This window comes from Andrena cerasifolii, chromosome 2 (genome assembly GCF_050908995.1).
Source record: "Andrena cerasifolii isolate SP2316 chromosome 2, iyAndCera1_principal, whole genome shotgun sequence".
NCBI classification, from domain to species: Eukaryota; Metazoa; Arthropoda; class Insecta; order Hymenoptera; family Andrenidae; genus Andrena; species Andrena cerasifolii.
Window position 1 is genome coordinate 6920429 of NC_135119.1, and position 21130 is coordinate 6941558.

The 21130-nt window shown below is 44.6% G+C and overlaps 1 protein-coding gene across 4 annotated transcripts in view; it reads left to right on the forward strand.

Annotated features, from left to right (window-relative positions):
- The window catches only part of Tet (tet methylcytosine dioxygenase-like), a 143649-nt gene that overhangs the window by 102370 nt on the left and 20149 nt on the right, over nucleotides 1-21130 (forward strand). For all 4 annotated transcript variants that reach the window (XM_076830847.1, XM_076830849.1, XM_076830848.1 and 1 more), the window contains one exon: nucleotides 13533-13772. In XM_076830847.1, the coding sequence (XP_076686962.1) occupies nucleotides 13533-13772 (240 nt within the window). The remainder of the gene's footprint in view (nucleotides 1-13532; nucleotides 13773-21130) is intronic.

A 21130-nucleotide genomic window follows, 5' to 3' on the forward strand; every position in this document is an offset into this window, starting at 1 on the left:
AATAAACGGCCACGTGTCCGCGCCACGTGGCCGCGCGGTGCGCGTTCTACGCCCTCGGTCCGAGGGGGCGAGCCGCGACCCTAACGTCGGCCCGGATAAGTAGACGGCGCAACAGCCCAGGTGGTCTCCACCCCGGGGCCGTTTCAAGAGGCCAGCCAGCATCGCAAGATCCAGGCTCGCCGGTCGGCGCGCTCGCGTTCCCTAATCGATGATTGACGTTTAAAAGGACCCATCATCTTTCCGCAAAGGATCCATCATTTTTTACTCCCCGCCTTCCTCCGATTTATTTCTCTTCCCTTCTCTCTCCCCGTCCGCGTGTTCCGTGCATTTCTCCGAAATAATCTAGCCGTACCCCCGGGTATAATCATCCTCGAGTGCACTCGATTCTCTCCGCTCCCCGAGCAGGGGATAAAGGGAGAAGTGGACTCGGAGTGGTTCGCCCGCTCGCGTTCCGATCGACGGTACCTGGAGCGATGGCCAAACTTCCGGCGGAATTGGTAATAAAAGAGGCGGGATCACTGCGAGTAACGATATATATATATATATATATATATACCTGTGTATGCGGTGTATAAAGCAACGTTGCTGGAATATAACTCTCGACCGTACATTCTCCGACGGCCCAAGTGGGATGGGTACACACGGACACGTGCACGAAGCCGAGCTCGAGGGCCCCGCACGAATTACGGTGACGTTTGCAACGAGTTCGGCTTGGTTTCCAGTGCGTCGTCCGTTCGTCGAACGATTCCTGACCTTGGGCTCTGGAAACAATTTCGGCCTTTTATGGGTCTACGTTTCTATTCGGACGATTCGTAATTGTATGTACATTGAGGCTCGGGAATGTGGAGTGTGGCACGGGGGAAAGTGGCATTGCGAAGGTGGCAGGGAATTAAGAAGAATTGCAACTGAACACCGTCACTCTGTTGCTTCCATTCTGAAGCAATAATATGGCGAAATGGTTAGCTGTGTTGTAACGAATGGTTAGCTATACTTATAGTCCTTGACGCGAGTTAACGGAATATACCGTTCGTATCGCGATCGGAACGACTCCGAGCTGCGGGCCAGTGTGGCTGGGCGCTTTGTTAAGTTTTCCACGTGACTGGAGCGTGATTTTGAATTCTCTTGAGAAAGGATTCTACTTAAATAGTATTCTGCATTACCCAGCGCTCCTATGGCTTTCTTGATCTACGCTGCTTTATAAAGAGAGAGCCGCATTTTTATGTTCGCGCGAAACCTATTGAACTGATCTTCCTCAAATTTTAACTCGTTATTCCAGGATACTCTGGGACGGACATTAGGCTACGTAGCATGTCTCAGAAACGCGTTATTAACGTGGAACGAAGTTGGTATGTGTTCCGCTGGAGGAAAAATAAATCTCTCAAATTTGGAGAGAATGTTACCTTTTTCGAAATATTACGAAGAAATTCGGCTTTTCTTCTTCAAAATACTTAATTTCCTTAAAAGATATTAATTCTAATAAACGTGAATCAATCACGCTAACATCTCGGGCGATCCGGGAGAGATGACCCATATAATAAAATACATGTTATGAGGTTAATAAGACGATAATTTTTTCTTTTTTTTGCACAGAACTTTTCCACAAATCCACACTCATTGCATAGGTTCAAAAAACTGAGTCATCAACCCACCCATTTTGCCACTTTGGACTGCTTGTACGACTTTCAGCAATGCCTCGTTTGTCCATAACTTCCTACGCTGATTATAGCTTCGTTTGTATTCCGTTGGCATGTTCTACAATGACATTTACTAAGTAGCTATTATGCGTGATTTTATGATCGGCCAACTATCCTCGAAAAAATCGGGCCAACTAACCCGAGAGTCGAGAAGCGCTGACTCGCTTGTTTCTTCAATAATGCTTCGACAATATCTCATCATAAGAACGTAAATATAACCTCCTGGCATTATATCAACGCACTGCATTAAAAAAAGTCATTACTTTTTCGTGAAATGTCGGTTAATAATCATTTAAAGAACGCGTAGAAAATTTTCGAGAATAGTCAATTTTTACATTGGGGTAGATGTACCGTTTGTGGCCATTGCACTGTTTTTGGCCATGTGCTTAATTATCTCATTTTTAAATTGCTTGCGGATCATTATTATGTGGAGAATTTCACATGATAAATATTTTGTTTAATATAAAGTTACAAATATAAGGTTACATTTATTGCTTCCACGGAAAAATATTATATCTTTCAAGAAGTGGCCAAACCTGGTACAATATTTTACAGTGGCCACAAATGGTGCATCCACCCCACAAATAACTTACCTGATTTCACAGTTGAAAGCAACCAGAAAGCACGATTAATGCGGCGTGTGAGCGACGCGCAATATTCCACTAAAAACAACTGAAAATCGCAACGTTCTAAAAACATAAACGTGATCGAGTTATCTCACCCGGAATTACCCTACTTTATATTCCAGAATTACCATTACAGCGCGCTGCTTACTTCCAAACCACCCTGCTCATTAAGAAAGTCTTCTAACCCATCCAGAAATCTATCACAGGGCCAGAAACTCCTTCGAATATCCATCGCGTCGACAAAACCACGGTCAAGAACGATCAAGGTCCCGCCAGTGGTCTCGATCTTTAAGATCCACGAGCGCACTCAGATCATTGAAATTCGCCCCCTTAATGAATTTCCGTGGTCGGTTTCAGTCGTTAAGGGCAGGATGCGCTTTTACTTATGCCCGTCATTAAAAAGCTTCGCTACGCGGCGCAGATAAAGAGGGAGCCTCGTTCTTCTTCCTCTTTTTCGCCGTTCGTTTTTTTCCACTTTCCTTTTTTTATTACCGTCCGCGCGGCCTGTTCCGTGGCTCAAGGCAGATTTATTTCCGACGAGATAGTCGGGAAAATGAGCTCGCGAACAGAGAGATGCAAATGCATTCCCCGTGCCGTCCCCGTCAGAAAAAAAATTAAACCCGCCAGGCTGTTCTCCTCCGCGCGAGAGACTCGGTGCTGACCCCTTCAAACGGGCCCCTGCCCCCCTCCATTTTCGTTCGATCGGGACCGTTGAAAATTGTTGATGGAATGCGTGAGCTATCCTGAGAGGAGATTCTAATGCCCCCGACGCTGGGTCTCCCGTACAGGTAGCTGTGATTAAAAGATACCGCATCGGTGCACATCTGATGCGCAACTCGCGTTTGTCATTTTCGAGTCTTCCCTTTCCAACGCACCAGGTGTCACGGAAGAGTCGATAAGTTTGTATGTGTATCGAAGAGGAGCTGTGCCCGGTTGATTTTGTCTCTCAGTTCCGTTGAGTCAACTTCTATTTACGACTCGTTGCGCGAAAATAGGGGAGCGTGTATCGATGGCACGCGAAGTCGCTTTATCGTGTTTTTATATTTGCCAGGAGGCTTTATCGCGCGATCGCGCGACAACTCTAGCCGTAAATACGTAGACACTGATCCCCGTTATTTGCAAGCAGTGTGTCGCAAATAGAAGCGTGTTAATCACTCGCGATAGTGGGGCGCACGATCGCAATTACTCCTTCAGGGTTACTCTGCAAAGCGGCATTGATGTACGCGATAAACACATTTGTTACTCGCTTTTCCGGCCGCGCGCGCTCAATTTTTACCGGACGCGAATGAAAATTCCCCCCGATTCCATTGGAATTCGCCTCTAATCTCCATATTGGGTCATCGCCGCTGCAGATAACTCTCTGAATTCGAACGGGCAGCGCGGAAAATCGTGGGCAGATATGTAGCAAGTATATTGAATTGAATTATCAATCGGGGCGCAGAATACAAAACGCAGTATTTATTGAAAATGTCTCCCTTGGCTGGAACCTGCATTCACGAAGCATTGTCAATAGCTGCACTCTCCAAGTGCATCGTTGCGAAATTATAATACTATCGACGAAAAGATTTCATTGAGCAGTAGAAAATTACTCGCTATCGATTCCTTTTCATTTTCACTTACAATTAAAAAAATATATATATATAATATTGAGTTAAACGATTTTATTTAAAATGCACTGAAAACTAAAAAATTATTCTGTGTTTGTACTACAATTTCGATGGTGCTTTTCACTTTAAATAAAATCGTGGAGCAGGGTATGTCAGAAGAAATTCATTTCGACGCTTGATTCTGTATTAAATTGATTCATATCCTGTTATGACATATCTTGCTCCACGATTTTATTTAATGTGAAAAAACACCATCGTAATTGTAGTACAAGAAAATAATTATTTTTCAGTTTTTAGTGCATTTTAAATAATAACATTTAACTTAAAATTTTGTGTGTGTGTATATATATATATGGGAGGGTATTCTATTCGATGTTAATAATCAGTCAACAGACTAAATTTGTTTCTCTGTAAATAAAGATTATGTTTTATTAAATACTTATTGATCTACACTTTTTACAGCTATTTACAAACTCACCTGTAAATAAAGAAACCGACAATTAGAGTCTATTGTTTACTCTCTTTATTTACACTCGCCTTATATCGTTCTAACCTATTCTGTTAATTAAATATCTTTATTTAATTCTTTTATGCACACGTGCTCTATATATTCCTTTACTCCTTCTTTTTCCTCTCTATTTCTCTCAAACGTCAGAGCCGTTCAGAGAGTGCGCTGAGCATGCAAGGCGCGCTCGATTCAAATTAAAGAAAATATATTTTCTTTACACACACACACACATATATATATTTCTTATTATTTACTTTTTAGTGTCTAAGTATTGATTTGTGCTTACATGCTGATTTCATGTCGTTTATATTTCTGGTTATCGGTTGTATTTATTGATGACTGGGTAATTTTGTTCACCCCCTCGGGTTTTTTTCATAATTTTATATTGTCATCATAATTGAACACGCCTGCAAAGTTTCAAGACAATTCGATTGGTGGAAGTGGGTTAAAATTGAGTTTCCAGATTTCAACCAAACAAACAAATAAACAAACTTACAGTGGCGTACCAAAGTATTCGGCTACCCTTTGAAATCGCATAAGTTTTTTAAAATCAATCCAAACGACTTGAGTTTTTTTTAGAAGCTAGAAGGATTAGTTTCCTAAGTGACGTGATCGCTGATTTCGTGAATTTCTCAATTTTCGACCATATTCTGCGATCTTTAATTGTTTACAGCTCAGAGGAACGTTAACCGATTTTGATGAAATTTTAGGCACGCATATAACTTACTTAAATCTACAAACGGGGATTTTGAATTTTCATTACAGGCTCACAAAAACGGTTTAAAAAACGACCTTTACTATTTTCTTTTTGCTATTCCGACCAAGTGCATTTTTATTCAAAACGACGAATCAAGTCACTTAGCTAACCAATCCTTCTGTCTTCTAAAAAAAAACTCAAGTCGTTTGGATCAACTTTAAAAAAGTTATGCGATTTTAAACAAACAGAGGATCGAAGCTGACTAAAATCGTTTAAAAATCTTTGCGCCCTCCTGCGAGCCCTGCAATCTACCGCGCGGAGCAGTGAAATTATTTCAACATACGATTCCCCGACGATCTCGGGCACGGTGACATTTCTGGCGCAGAGTTGCCCATAGACTCGACGCACCCTTTCGAACCGCCTGGCCCGTTAAAACGCGGCGCGGCCGCCTTCCATCCGCGGGACGTCACAATTAGAAACTTTTAATTGGGCCGAGAATTTACGGGTCGCGAGCCTTTCATCGCGCGCCGATCGCGGCGATAATTACGAGCGTACGGGGGCGATCAAAACAAATCGCGGGACGGGCCGTTTCGAGTTAACGACGCGCGCTCCGTGACACACGCCCGTCCGGGAACAATAAAACCGTGGCGGGGGGATGCGCGTCGACGTTGGACAGAGGTTTACGAGCGTTACCGCGGCCGGCGATCGTTAGCGGCATCGCGGGGACTCATCTTCCGCGGCGATCGATGAGCACTTAAGCCCCGTGCTCCGCGAAAGGGACACTCGTGTGCAGCGACGGGCTCGAGACTCGTCGAAGTCGCTTGGGGCGTACCGCGCCAGCCTCGAGTCGCTTTCGGTTTTATTCGAGACCTAACGTCGCTCCGGGCTCCGATACCTTGAAATTATTGACAGAGTTATCGCCACTTGGAGGGGCCCCTTTGAATCGAGAAAGTTTTGTACAAAAGCGAACTTTCTTCTTTTTTTTCGCCGTCTTTATCGCACCGGGGGAAATAAACTGTTTTGCAATCCGACTCGGGCGAACTTTCACGAAATATCGTGGACGTTGTTTTGTTTCTTGCTTGTAAAAGCTTTAGTGTCGAACGGTGAGTGCTTAGGTGAGTTTGCGCGGTGGTAGTTCGCTTGAAAATATTGAAGCTAAATACGCGAATGCCCATCGCTACGCGCGAGTGCTTTCAGCTGGCAAAATACGATATCGTCTCCAGCCCCAGTGGCCATTGTGCCCATTCGTTTCCCTTTTACGCCGTGCCCGCGGATCGCGAGTTGCAAATAAGGCCGACAATGGGCCCCGTTTGCTTGATAAAAAGCGCGAAAGGCAGTGGCGAGAAATACGGCTCCCTTTGACGCGCAGCCCTTCGCATTTTCATGCCCCGGCCGGACGAAATCGTGGGATCCGCTCGTGAAATAGTAGGATAGAGTTGGCCGACTGTCGCCCCGTCCCTGGCTCGGATGTCGCGTGACGCATTTCTCAGGAATTACTGGCGTTAATACCATTTGAATGTGGGATTTATGTGACGTCTATTCTCAGCTACTAAATTGCCTGAAAATGATTAAGAAGAAAGTAAAAGAGTCACAATACCACTTATCCATAAATCGTATCTCTGACACTAATAGAAAAGCATAACAGCTGTGCGAGAGTTGAAAGCTTCAAAAATACGAAAATGGTAATTGAAAGCTGACCCTGGGGTGCAGTGAACCCCCCATGTGACCAAGTTTTTAACTATAATAAACGTCACCACGGAGGGTTCATCAAACAACCCCTATCAAGCTGTAAAACCACGGATCCACCCAGAGAGGATTGCCAATTCCCCCGGCTTGAAGCAGAAAAAGCATCTTCCGTGAAATATGCACCTCTGCGCAGATCTGCTTAAGCCAGCGCATACCAGAAACTCGATCCTCCAACGATCAGCACGCTCCATAATTGATAGTTGCAGCTAATCTGTCTGTTGACTCGCGGCGCTCGTTCCTCGGCCTGCGAGTGCCATTTCCGTTGCCCGACCGTTAGGACAGCTCCAGGCGGGCTCCGGATCGCTCTCGGCCAGAAGCTCCGGTAGCACGTGTTGCTGTCGAGTGAGATCCGTAATCCCCCCTTGAGAGTACGTTGCGCCCACGAGCTGTACGTGCGCGGCAGCGCCCGTGTGCGTCCGTGTCGTAAGTAAAATATCTCAGCGGGTGACGAGACGCGTTCTCGCCCCGTGGGGCTTAGCGTGGGCCCGAGACCTTGTCTATTTATAAATCATGCAGCGCGTATGTTGCACGCACGTGTTACATGGCCGGCGGTAACGCGCGCGCCTCACGATGCAGGTACAGGCGGAAAATCGAGCCGTCGTAAATCGACGCTGCTCGATCATGCCACCGAGCTAACTTCAGACCGCTACGCAAGGCTGTCTCGGGTCGATTCCCGGGTTATCTGATGGGGAACGATGACGTTCGAGCTGTGCGCGTCCAGAAGCCGATATGTACGGGCTTCTTTAATTAGGCATGGTGGGCTCGAGGAGTCATCGTCGAGCTGAATCGTTGGGTCTCGTGAAGTGGTCGAAGGCCACGGTAAAGGTCCGTACACACGCGTAGATAGGGATAAGAAATTAATAGGAGTGTGGTGCGGATCGTCACGTGGCTCGGGTTCCCGGCCCTCGGGACCGGTCGGGAAGTTTCGGGCGGGATCGGGCGGGGTCCCGATACTTTCGTATTGGGAAATACGGTGAGAGCGCCATCTACTAAAGTAACCTCTGTAATCGGGTGAATCGCGTTACAGGAATGGTGTCACGTAAATATTGAAACAGTGCAATAATGTTTTTGTCATTAAATAGTCTGTTCAATTTTACAAAATCGATCATCGAACAGTCGAAATTCCCAATACTGCTAATTTCATGTGACAGCTAACCCGATTAGACTGCTTTAATTTTCGCCGCCAGATGGCGTAGCGGAAATAAGAAAATGCTAATTGCGAAGTTTTCGGGATCCCGAGACTCGATTCTGGCTACGAGCATGGCCACCATGAGCGGGCAATTTGATTTAAGGTCGGCTCGGAAAAACTCGCACGTGATCGGCTCGAAAGCTATATAGCTAAGGTGAATATCCCAATTTCTGCTCATTTAAGAGGTTACTCGTCAGAAAGAAGGTGTAAAAAATTTGTTTGTGATGAAAATTTGCAGAGTAATTGATTAATTCTTTAATAGTAAATCAACCAGTCGAAAACTATTTAAGAAAGATATTTCAAGATGTTTAACTACTAGTAATTTGTAATTAAATATAATGCTTTAAATGTCCGTATTTCTGCTCACGACAAATAGCGATGATTTCTACTCACCATTTGTACCAATTTCTGCTCACGTAATATGTTGCCTTTTCAGGTTAAAATAAGTTACATCTTTTATAGAGATGTTTTATAACACAAGAGAAAAGCATAAAATAATAAAGAAAAAATAAAATGCCTTCGAATAGAAGTAGAGGTTACAGCGTACATTGAATTGTGAGGTTATGTTACTGAAATTTTGATGAGTAGAACTGCGGACATAACGGTGATTCAGTTGACCCTAACCTAATCACCTGTTTTCTACTTAAAGAAAATTAAAAATAGTACAAAATCTACATCCAGAGTTTTTATTATTAAATAAGAACTTTTACTGCAAAAACTATTTTCTGCCCAATTATCGAATACCAATAGTGACCCTGTTCCTTACCGCAACCAGCTAAAACACGGTCGAAAAATCATGAGTCTCTCATTTTAAAAGTTTTTCGTTGCTTATACTGCACTTTGATTAGCCCCAAGCTCTTGCAACGCTCGCGTAAATGTTCAAATAATTTAGAATTATTTTGTTGTAAGTATAGTACAAACGTGACGCTTATAATAATAAGAAAAATACGAAATGAACAGAAATGGGGACGTGAGCAGAAATTGGGACATTCACCTTAATTATTTACAGGAGACCGAGGCGGAAAGAATTATGTATCATTTATATCAATACTAGTGATAAAGTTTTACCTTTCTGTCTCCTGTCGAACCATAATTTGTATCTTATTATTCATTTACATATGTATGTATTTTCATTGCTACCAATTACTTTGTGAATATTGGATATGCCCATATACGTACTTAAATAAGTCGAATAAAATAATACATTTAATAAAATATTATTTTTAAATATCGTCGAACTAAAAATAGTCTTCCTCCCAATTTCTGAATATGGACAAAAAATAGTCTGCCTCCCAAATGTTGAATATGGTATTTATTTAACTACGTATATGGTCATATACAGTATTCACAGACTATTCGGTAGCAATGAAGATATATATGTAAATGAATAATAAGATACAAATTATGATTCAACAGGAGAAAAAAAAGGTAAAAACTTATCACTGGCAATGATATAAATGATATACATAATCCTTTCCGTCTCGGTCTCCTCTTAATAGCTGGCTTTCGAGCCGATCGCGTCCGAGTTTTGCCGAGCCGACCTGAAATCAAATTGCCCGCTATAATTGCAATAACTATTATACACTGCGACTAATCTTAATCTGACACTTAATTTAAAGTATTGCTAACACTAACAGCAACAACTTTCCTAACATGTACAAACTTACTACTAATTTTATATTAATTATTTCTCTCTTTCCAATACTTAATTGACAGATGCTGTCTTTCATTTCGGCTTTTCCTGCATTGACGGAGTTTTGAAAAGAGTGACACCAAATAGAGAGGCCTAGCGATAAAAAGACTTATAAACAAATCGAATTTCCATTAAAAAAATGTGACATTGATCGTAAATATTTTTTTATTATATTATTTACATTACTGTTATAAAACCGATATAACATCGGTTCTGCAGGACCGTAACCGAAATCGATATAGGCAGAAATATCTGTTCATTATAACGGTTATTTAGAATATCGGTTCTTCGTGACTGTTTCAGTCAGAACCGATATATAACAGTTTGAAGCAGTTATCCTCGGAACCGTTTCAACCCCTGCTTGCAAATAAAATTGAGACCTTTAGAATGTGCATTTTCAGCGGCGATAAATATGAAGTGAGATCGAATTCGTAGGTCCGCGCGCGATAATAGATCAGAACCGTGAACTCGGACGTAAGAGTGACTGATAATGCCTTAAACCGATCGTTTCGCGTTCAATTTCAGCTGCGATTCATGAAAACAGCGAGGTTCTGCTTCTAGCCTTCGTCTTCGCACTTGAACGTTCCCGAATCTCTGTCCCCAAATTATCGCCCGACAGATCCCTATCGGGGAATTGAAAAGTAACGCGAAATCTCGTAAGAGGAGGTCGATGGCCTGGACTCAACGCGTGAAACCGATAACTGTAATCACTACTGTATCACCCACTCAATGACTCCCTATTATCATAACAAACCACGCGAACACTTATACCGTCGTTACTTCTACAAATCGCAGAGCTGCTATTTTACACGTAATATCCGCAAAATGAAGTTTCCCGTCACAAATGATAAAGGTACTTCCTTAACCCTTTTCCTCGGGTCTTTTTTGCCCAATCGTGTTTTCATTTTTTTACTACCAACACGGTCATCGCGTTTCTTTCTTATTCCACTCGTGGATTCACTTCTTCGAAAACCTTTTTAATTCTGAGTTCCTCGCCCCTTGGTATGATGTTAAATGCACAGGCGACGCGAAGACGTAGCAGGGTTAAATGCCTCCGCGGGTAGGTAAACGCGAGCCGAGAGACAGGGGTGGTTTTTGTTCGGCGCGGATGAGAAATTAATTCTGCCGACTCGATGGGCCGCGAATCATTTCCACGGGCGCATCGGTGTGTACCGTTCCTCGTTGACGAGTAATGATCCCCGTGATTATAAAGTGGTGCCTGTTTATTCCCAGCCGGCGGCAGGTTGCAGCAACCGCGACGCGACCCGGGCGTCATAAATGTAAATTGAATTCCGTTGCATAAATTTCCAGCACGGCGTGCCCAATAAATTCACCGGCCGATACAATCAGTAATATTCTGTAACATCGTCGTCGGCAGGATTACGAAACTCTTTCTGCCTGGACACGCTCCAGCCGTTGTATTCTTCGGAACCACCAACGTATATAGCTACATATCCCACGTTCTTCCATTAATCCCTTAGACAGTTTCTAATATTACTATTGGGAACCTTTACATCAGCGTACCCCAATTAAATCTTGCCACGGCGCCGTTCCAAACGTCAACTAAAATTTCGCGTAATCCCCAACCTCGACCGTTTTCTTTTTTTTTTAAATGATTTATTCACCTTCGATCCTCTGTTTGTATGTTTGTTTGTTTGTGTATTTGTATAATTGTATGTTTGTATGTTTGTATGTTTGCATATTTGCATCTTTGCATCTTTGCATCTTTGCATCTTTGCATCTTTGCATCTTTGTATGTTTGTATGTGTGTATGTGTGTATATTTGTATATTTGTATATTTGTATATTTGTATATTTGTATATTTGTATTTTTGTATATTTGTATATTTGTATATTTGTATATTTGTATATTTGTATTTTTGTATATTTGTATGTTTGCATATTTGCATATTTGTATATTTGTATGTTTGTATGTTTGTATGTTTGTATGTTTGTTTGTATCTTTATATCTTTGTATCTTTGTATGTTTGTATATTTGTATGTTTGTATGTTTCAAATCTGGCAACTCAAATTTAACCCACTTCAAACTATCCAATTGTCTTGAAACTTTGCAGGTTTGCGTAGTTTGGATGGCAATACAATATTTAAAAAAAAAATTAACCCCAAGCCGGTGAAAAAATTACCCAGTCATCAATAAATATAACCCATAACCACAAATCCAAAAGACTTGAAACGAGCCACTCGCGTTCTTTACGAAAACGACAAAAAGCCGCTGCGTTCGAGACGCTAGTCGCATGGCGATTACCGAAAATACACAATTTATCGAGAAATGATCCGTCACGTATGTGCGAATAGTGAAACTAAAACTTTGCAGGCGTTCGTAGTATATCACCATCGAAATTTTAGTACAAGAAAAGAATTATTTTTTAGTGACTGTAGCACTACAACGTTTAAGCAAACTGCTAAACTGTATACAGCAGTAAAAGATATTTGTAAAGAAGTCTGAGCTGTGAAATGTAAATCCACAAGCACTAAAAACTAGAAAATAAAAAATATATATAAAAAAATTATATGTTAAACGATTTTATTAAAAATGTAGTAAAAACTAAATTAAAATGCACTAAAAACTAAAAAACAATTCTTTTCTTGTACTTAAAATTTGATGATGTTAATATCACTTTAAATAAAATCGTGGGGCACGATATTTCATAACAGCATATGAATCACTTTAATACTTCAACTTCTGTATGAAGTACAAGAAAATAATTATTTTTTAGTTTTTTGTGCATTTTAATTCATTTTTTACTACATTTTTAATAAAATCGTCTAACATAATTTTTTTTATATATATATTTTACATATATATATAGTGCGTTAAAGACTCCGCGTTTAATATTTGGCAGTCACGTGCTTTGAATATTTAAATTCCCTTATTACAGAACTATATCGGAACACCGATTGGGAGGCGCTGATTCAGACGAACGCCACTTTTATTATCCCACGAGCAACGAAATTCCGTTTTCTACGAATTCATCTAAATGCCCCGAATTATATAAACACCACGAACGAAGCTGCACCGATCACGGGGCACCCAGATTCTCCTACCGAGATCACCGTTAGCGTGCCCTATAATCCGCGCGGCGGAACGTTGGACGGCGTCACCGTGATAGCGTAGCTCGAGGGACGTCGTAATAATTGATCAAGTTTGCCGCGGGGAAGGGCCCCGGCTTATAGCAGTCGGCCAGCGCCGCTTGTTGAACTATGGAAACCGTTTCAGCCGCCTCGGCCTACTTAGGCCACCTCGTTATTTTTAGCATTAGGGTCACACCGGCGTACAGCCGGCTACCGCGCCGTGCACCATCCTTGCCCGTCTTCCTTCCTTCCTTCCTCCGTCGGAAAGGCGTCGCGAGCCTCTTTGCCGCGGCTCGCGCGTGGGTGATTCCAGCGAGGAGAGCGCGCGCTTTTCTTCCCTAGCGAAACGGACCACGTTCCTGCGGGCGCGTGTCGTTCAACCTACCCGATATCGAAAATTCAAATCGCGCTTAGTCTCGCGCGCCATTAATCCTGCTTGAAAGTCAGGAGTTTGCTCCTCGCGATTTTATTGTCCGCTGGAAAGAGGGGGAGGCTAGTTTTAAAATAAGAAATCGCGTTGCAATGGATACGTCGAGTTCGAGAATGACGCAATTACTCCCACGATCGCGGCGGGGAAGCACCGTGCACCGTCAGCTTGAACTCGCCATGCAAATTGTCCCCCGCCTTCGGTAACGCGCGCTCCGCTCTTTCTGATGGGAGATTAACCGTTGCTGTTGCAGAGTTATCGAAAGATCGCGCGGCAAGTCAGCACACCGGACAGCGCACCTGCAGGCCTGGGCAGTCCACAGGCCGGCATAGGCGGGCTACAGCAGCATCAGCAACAACCGCAACAGCAAACGCAACAAACGCTCCATCAGCCGGATCCCATGCAGCAATCCAAGGACAATCTGAATCCCGCGGCGAACCAGCAAACCGGGGCCCTCAGGAACGGAAATCCTCCGCCCCCTGTCGTTTCTATGGTGAGCACCAAACGATCTTCTGTTCCTTCGCTTCGCGGTTCCAGGGTCAATGAACCCCTGTCGCTGCAGTCAAAAATTCACCTCTGCTTCGTTCAGTTACGTATAGGTAGCTAATATTGGAGGCACGAAGTCGTGAAATTAGACAAAATTAAGAGTGACATGTTTCTGTGCCTTGCAGAGATACAGTGATTAACCCGAGTTGTATTCGAGAGAGGGTAGAAACTGCTAAATCAGCCGTTTATTTTTAAAGTGACCTAGGTACATGTATTTTTAAAAATTTCTTATATATAAATTTGTAATACTAACTTCAAGTTGTACACGTCACTACAGTCAACAAGAAACAATTGACAAATGGACTTAGGCCAATTTTAAAATAAACAACGCAAACGTGTTCCTCGTTACTTATTAGATGGCTGCAATTACTCGGTGATAATTCTGAACATTCCTCAGCCTTATGGTATTAATGCCACTAGGGTCTTGACCTGTAGGAAGATACTCAAGCTACTTCCTACTTTACCCTCCGCTATTTTTACATTACTGTATCTCTGCACAGCAGTATATTCGTTCCTTAATTGGAGCCATTTGATGGAACGAAGAGATGCTCCAAGACCTGTAGTATTTTGGAACACGTTACAAGTAACTTCCCCCGTTTCGGGTTTCTTTGATAATTAATTTAGCTACTCGCCTGCAGCTTCGTAGCGTCACTCGGTGACCATATGTTTCGGAATTTTTAATAAGTTCGATGTACCTACTTGACACTAGAAATACAGCGAATTCGATGGGAATTGTGGAAAGCGAATAAAAGGTGACGTAAATACACCTTACGAGCCTAGGTGCTGCTCGCTTCCTTATTCCCCACGTTTCTTTCCAACGTCCTTGCCTCGCCGCTCCAACTATGCTTACTTTAACGCCTGAATGCTCCGACCCACTCCCCTATTTCGCTTCCACTGGCCCTACGTGCGTGGTCAGCGAAATAGAGATGTAGGTCAGCTCAGCCAGGCGTTAAAGTGAACACGTTTCGGACGTCGAGACAATGGGCTCGCGAAAAAGCGTGGGAAAACGAAGAGACACTTAGGGTCGCGAGCAATATAAATCTCACCTCTCATTCATGTCCCGTTAATCCCATTGATGGATTCACGTAACCCCAAAGTGGAGCACCGAAGACGTCCACGTCTCGATCTAACTTCGAGTCACTCACCTCGACGCCTCGAGTGTCTACTTTTACACCCAGGCTTCATTACACCTCCACCACCAAGTGTGCACAGATATACCTTCTAGAAGTAGGACTTTCCTCCAGCTTCGTATATCGACCAGTTCCTGCGAAATTAATTTCAATATCCTCGAGTTAAAATTCTAAGTTGGTGTCAGAGATCAACGATCCGATGAGCACAGTGATTCCCTCCGAATTTAAGATCCCCGAAAAGCTGTCTTCCCTCAAGACTCCTTTACAGAATAAACAGCAAGGCGAACTCTTTTCCGCGCGTTAAAGCGGGCTGCTTGGCTCGGAGTTGAAATCCTTCTCGGGGATTACAAGCGCCTCGGTCCCCAAGGATCGCATCGATCCCTTCCCGCCGTAATCTGGCCGGGTATTTCGGCATCTAACGCGAAGCACACTCGAGGGAATAAGCGGCTCCCTGTCTCAGTGACCCGTTCGTGTATTTCGCGCACGGCGTTGCCAAACCCTGATCAAGGACCTTGACCTAGACCATCGCGGCTCATTACTTCAATCCGTCTTCAACCCTCCAAGGGAGGCTCCGCTTCTGCTGGCCGCACGCTCGACTGCACTCCGCAGACACTACAACCCCGCTGGGCTGTTGCAAGCAATCTGAACCAAGAAACTAAACCGAGTCCTCGACGGTCCAGAGACTCCGAAGTATGCTGAATTAGACTAGCATTTAAGAAGCGATTCTGTAAAGACGCGCGCTGAAAGTCGTGCGCCTAGCGACAAGAAAGAGGACGCGCCCGCCAGCCTCGACTTTTGTGACGTCCCTCTCGCTTTCTACGAGCCCCGAGAAAAAGAGAAAATTCGAGCGAAGAGGAGCAGGGAGCCAGGCGTCCGGAGGAAGGAAGGAATGCGGTTCTTCGCATTCGTCTCGAACCGTATACCTCGATCCCCCTGGTCCGGACCGAGGTTACTGGGCAAACCAGTCTGCAAGTACGGCATATGTTTTCCTCGGCAGCGTACACGTAGAGACACGTGTGAGGATAATCCGTGTGGTAAAACTGGCGGCCGCTGGAGCCAGGCTCCAGCTTCGCCCGCGACTCGCCCGGTTATCGGCTACCGTCAAGGTCGCACCTGGTTGAACCCTTGAATTCAATCTGTGGAACGCGGCCCCCTGGCCGGAGGGGGAGCAGGGCGAAATTTACTGCTCCATTAGTGTCGCGGTCAGAGTTTGTAGGGGGCTTAGAGGTATTTCGTTAACGCAGCATCTTGGAAGTTCATCTGCAGGTCCCCCTCGGGGACTGGAATTGAATTTCCGTCGGTTCGAACGCCAGTGGGACACGTTAAAGTGCCTGGCAAGCCTCTGTGGGCTTCTCAGATTGACTGTACTCGATTTTTTGTCGCCTCGAATGTCAGGGCTAGCGAAGAGGCGTCTACAAATAGCTCGTTGATAATGGAACTGGTTAGAGCAGTCATCTCGTAAATGAAGGATTCCTGTTCACCAAAGAGTGGCTGCGACCAGTTCTTTCCGCCTGTGTATCCAGCTATTAGCTTACGCTGCTCCTTTTCCCCACGGTAGCTGGAAGATACACCTCTAGTGTTTACACCTGACACCGAGGAGAGACGAATTAGAGCAGAAAGCAGAGTCAGAACAGGATCGATCATTCAGCGAACCAAAGAGTCCCTTTGAAGGGAGCATTGGGAGCGGAGACCTCTAACCTTTGCATACATCCAATTCCAGCCTCGTATTTCCGCCGGAATCCCAGAATCAGGTGAACCTCGAGCAAGCAATTCCCTCTCGCCAGCCTTTTGTATCCGAAGTCTGAGCGTCGTGAAAGGTCCGCCTTCTTTGATGTTCCACTCAATCGGCGAGGTTTTTAAGCGAGCGGAAAGGCGAGGACCCGGGGAACGGCGAGCGCTCTGGCGAGGGAGGAAAGGAATCGCGGGGCGCAGACAGGTATCGGCACTTACACCGCTGCGTTCCCAACCCCCCGGTCTGTGGGTGCCACCCCTTGTTCCTCTCCGCCCGTCATTCTCCGCCTCCGCCCGCCACCTCTTGCTCCTCTTGATACTGCTCGCTTTTCCCTCCTCCCTCTCGTCCAACCACCCAGCGTCCTTTTCTCTCCACCCTGTCCCTCAGCCTCTCTCGCCCCCCCCCCTGCATGTTCTCCGTCCCTACGGAACGTACCCTCTCCCTTTCGCACCGGTAGGTCGGCGGTTCCTGTTCCTGCGGGTATTGATTCGCGTAGGCGGGCGGTCACCGCCCCCATGAGTCGCTGTCTGCCGGTTGTCTACCCTTGCCCCCGACGTTATGCCGTTATTTCGGCGGCCGATCTTCTCGCAGCCCCTGTCACCAGGGAAAAACCCGCGAAAACAATCGCAGAGAGCGGTGCCCCGGCTGGCTAGGATCGTCAGGCAGCCACGGTAAGAACATCCCCCCGGTATCTTCTATTCGAGTCTGCTTTCGCCGTCGTGCCGCGATTCCTCGTTCTCTCTTCCGTTCGCCGCCCGATGCAGCTTCTCCACTTCTGCCGGGCGAAACGGAGAGAGCCCTGGGCGCTGGGAATGTGTATGCAATTTTCGCGCGAGCAAATGTTACTCCACGTCGGACGTGGCGACACAAGTTCGCAAAGCTAAAGGCTTTATTTGTCGCAAGCCTTCTGGAGGAAAATTGCAAGTTCCGGGCGGTGCTTGAGTGTTTGATAACATAAAGCAGGATCGTGTCGCAAATTATTAAAGATACACGCTCCCAGGGACCGAAACTCCAGGTACCTAGGCACGTTCCAATTTCCCCGTCGCTATTAGATTTTTATACCTAATGCTCGCCCTTCCCTCTGCTCCCTCCGGAGCCTCTGCATCGCGGTCGTCTCCCACGGTTTTCCAACCGTCGGTTTTCCTATATTCCACAAGTGCCACGCGAGCCTCGTTCAAACGTTATCGCGGACGGAGCAGGTTGTACCTGGAATAGTTGCGGCGAACCGACGTGTCCTCGACGTGTCACGGTCAACAAAGTAGCCCCGCGCAGCTCGCGGGCGCTCGTTACACCCGCGCCAGCTGGAAAACCGTGGTACTCGAAACCAGAAGGGGTGTTTCGTGTACTCGTGCCGTTCATACATTCGCCAAGCGCATTCTGCACGGCTGTTTATTCACGCCAACCGCGTTAGAAAGTTCGCTGAATTGTTCATAGGTAAACCAGCTAGTAACTAGGCTTGTAAAGAGAGAAAGAGAGTAAAGGAGAAGAGGTGGGGAACCAAGAAATCTGTGGACTTTGCTCCACCACCTAGTAATAGCAGTGCATCGATACTAGATCACCCGTCGAACCCCCAATCTAGTTCATCTCCTTCTCCACAACACTTTGTCAGAGAACTTAAGGGGAGGTTCCGGTCTAAAAATCAATTTTTTTTATTTCTTTTTCGAATGTTCAACCTTTTAGGAATGCGTGTTTAAAAGGATTTGTTGAAATTCGTAAAATTCCCGAAGTTGTAGGCATTTGAGTAGCGGCAAAACTATAAACGCGTTTTTCTCGAAACAGTATCTTTATTCTATTTGTATCTCCAAAAGTTATTATCCGATTCGACTGAAACTTTTTTTACTTTGAAGAATATACTTCTGGCTACGAGGCGAAACTAGAAAAATTACAAAATGACATTTTTTAGAAAATAACGATACTTGAAGTTTGAAATCACCTTTTCCCTATATTTTTCTTATATTTATTTTTTAAATTATAAATTTTCAATTTTTTGTAATTTTTTTCTGGTTTCCCCCCTAGCCAGAAGTATATTCTTCAAAATAAGAAAAGTTTCAGCCGAATCGGATAATAACTTTCGGAGATACAGGTCCCACCGATTTGGATCATTTTTTTTAGGCCTTGACTAGTGTTCCTGACTTCTCGAGAAATCAGAAATGAGATCATATTTTCTGAGAATTCTCGAGAAATTGAAAAAGATATTGCAAAAATTATATTTGTGGAATAATGTTGATAATTTTTATCAAACACACAAGAAAACTTTAACTAAATGATTATTCCTGTCTAATTTATACAAAACTTGTGTAAATGAAAAAATAGGTATTAAATATAATTGGTAAATTTATTTATTTAATACAAAATTTGTACAAAGCGAAACAATACTTTTTGGTTTTAAAATTTATTTTTAAATAGCACAATGCGTGTAATGTAGCGTCAAGTTTCAGAAAAATTGGTGAGGCGGTTTTGGAGAAATCGTGGTCACCGGTCTAAAAACAGCTTCTGGGAAATCAGTTGTAATTTTACAATAACTACATATTTTTATACCAAAACATAATATAATAACCTGTTAAAGTGTCCCTCATTTGAATAGAAAAACCATTGCATAAAAATATGCATGTACTTTCTGAAATAAATTTCCAAAGAATCGATTCTTATTCTACCTCCTGACGGTAGGTAACCCCTTAATAGAGGTCGTCGCTCAGCACCCACTAATAGCAGTGCTTCGATATTAGATCACCTGTAAAACCCCGAAACTAGTTCATTTCCATCCCCACAAAACTTTCCCAGATAACTCCAATAGAGGTCGTCGCTCACCACCCACTAATAGCAGTGCTTCGATATTAGATCATCTGTGAAACCCCGAAACTAGTTCACTTCCATCCCCAAAGAACTTTCCCATAGATCTCAATATTCCTCGGTCCCTACACGTATCTCTCCCGCAATTAAACACACCTATTTCCTTACAAAAGCAAGTAATCCCCAACTAATAAGTACAACAACATAAACGGCGAATGTGCAGAAACACGTGTCCCATACGATCGCGTTTGAACGAGCGGCCGGACAGATTTTGGTTCGGAGCACAGGCAACGTTAATCGCGCGCGTTAAACGGAGCTATCTGGGCGCGTAAACGCGGTCAGCCTCGCGATACGGTAATTGGCAATATCGTCGGCGATAAAGGAATCAACGTTACAGCGGGTGGCGCGCGGCCGCTCGCTCGCCGCGGGGCGCAGCATTATGCAGTAACCCGAAACCGCGAAACGTGGAGCAGCTCGTCGCCCCTGCACACGAATTGCATCCGACCGCGAAACATGCGCGATTTTCCGTCGCGATCCTGCACGCCCGCGACAACCACCGTGTCCTGGTCGAATAGGGGACGATCCTGAGACTCGTCCGCGTTTGCAAGCTCGTTACACAGACTTCAGCGTGGAGGAAAGCTGACCGCTGCTGCGTAGGTCTGTCTTCCTTCAGCCTCAGCATCAATTGCACTTCTCAAACTAACCACACGTATTTTTATCAAGCGTAAGGGAACTTGTATCCCCTCCACGATGTATTCCAATTCCTTTGATCGTGGATGTTAATCGAACGGTGTGTTTGCTCGCAGCTGTCCACCCTCATAGAAGTGTTTGTTCCAATTCCAATTCGACTGCGTTTTCTCCCGCGGCAGAATGCTTCTTTTCCGTTGCAACGAAACGATTCTCGGCTAAATTCACTCGAATTCCGCGGCGCACGTTAAATCTCGATCCCAGAGGCTGCGCCGCGGACAGAGCTCGCGCGTTCCCCCGAGAAAAAGCGTGGAAGGTGTAGCGCGGCTTTGTTCCACGGTATTCTTTCTCTCCCCTTTCCTTTTTCGCGGGAATGGTTTGAGGCGCATTGTTTTCGCCGAAAGCGAGCGTCCGCGTCGCGAATAAAACCGCCGCGAAGATGTAGATAGCGGGGCGGGCTGCTTTTGCACCCTCTCCGCTCCCCCTGTTTGCCGATTCTTTCCCGTACCCCTCGATTTAAGCCTGCGCGGGTATAAATCCTCTGTGTCTCCCAGGCGACGTCGCCCTGGAAGGGAGGAAACGCGACAAGATCGTTGGGAAATCGTTATTACGAATCGGGGAGCAGGGAAGGGATTCCTGAGGCCCGAATCGATGCATCGGTAAGTCGGCAGCTCAGGATACCGCATTATAAATGTTTTAACGAGCATGATCTACATAGGTACGTTACTTCTTTGGGGGCAGTTGAAAGGAGTTAGAAACATTGGGGGAAAGAAGAAATTGTTGCGATCAAATACCATTAATGTAGGGTAAAGGACCCAATTACTGACACCTAACCAATTACTGTCACCTTAAGCTATTTTACTTAAAATAACGAACAAATAAACGTTGTAAAGTCATACACAAAAAGAATTATGTAATTCAACCTATACTATAGATTATATACTATAGTTTATTTATTCGTTATTT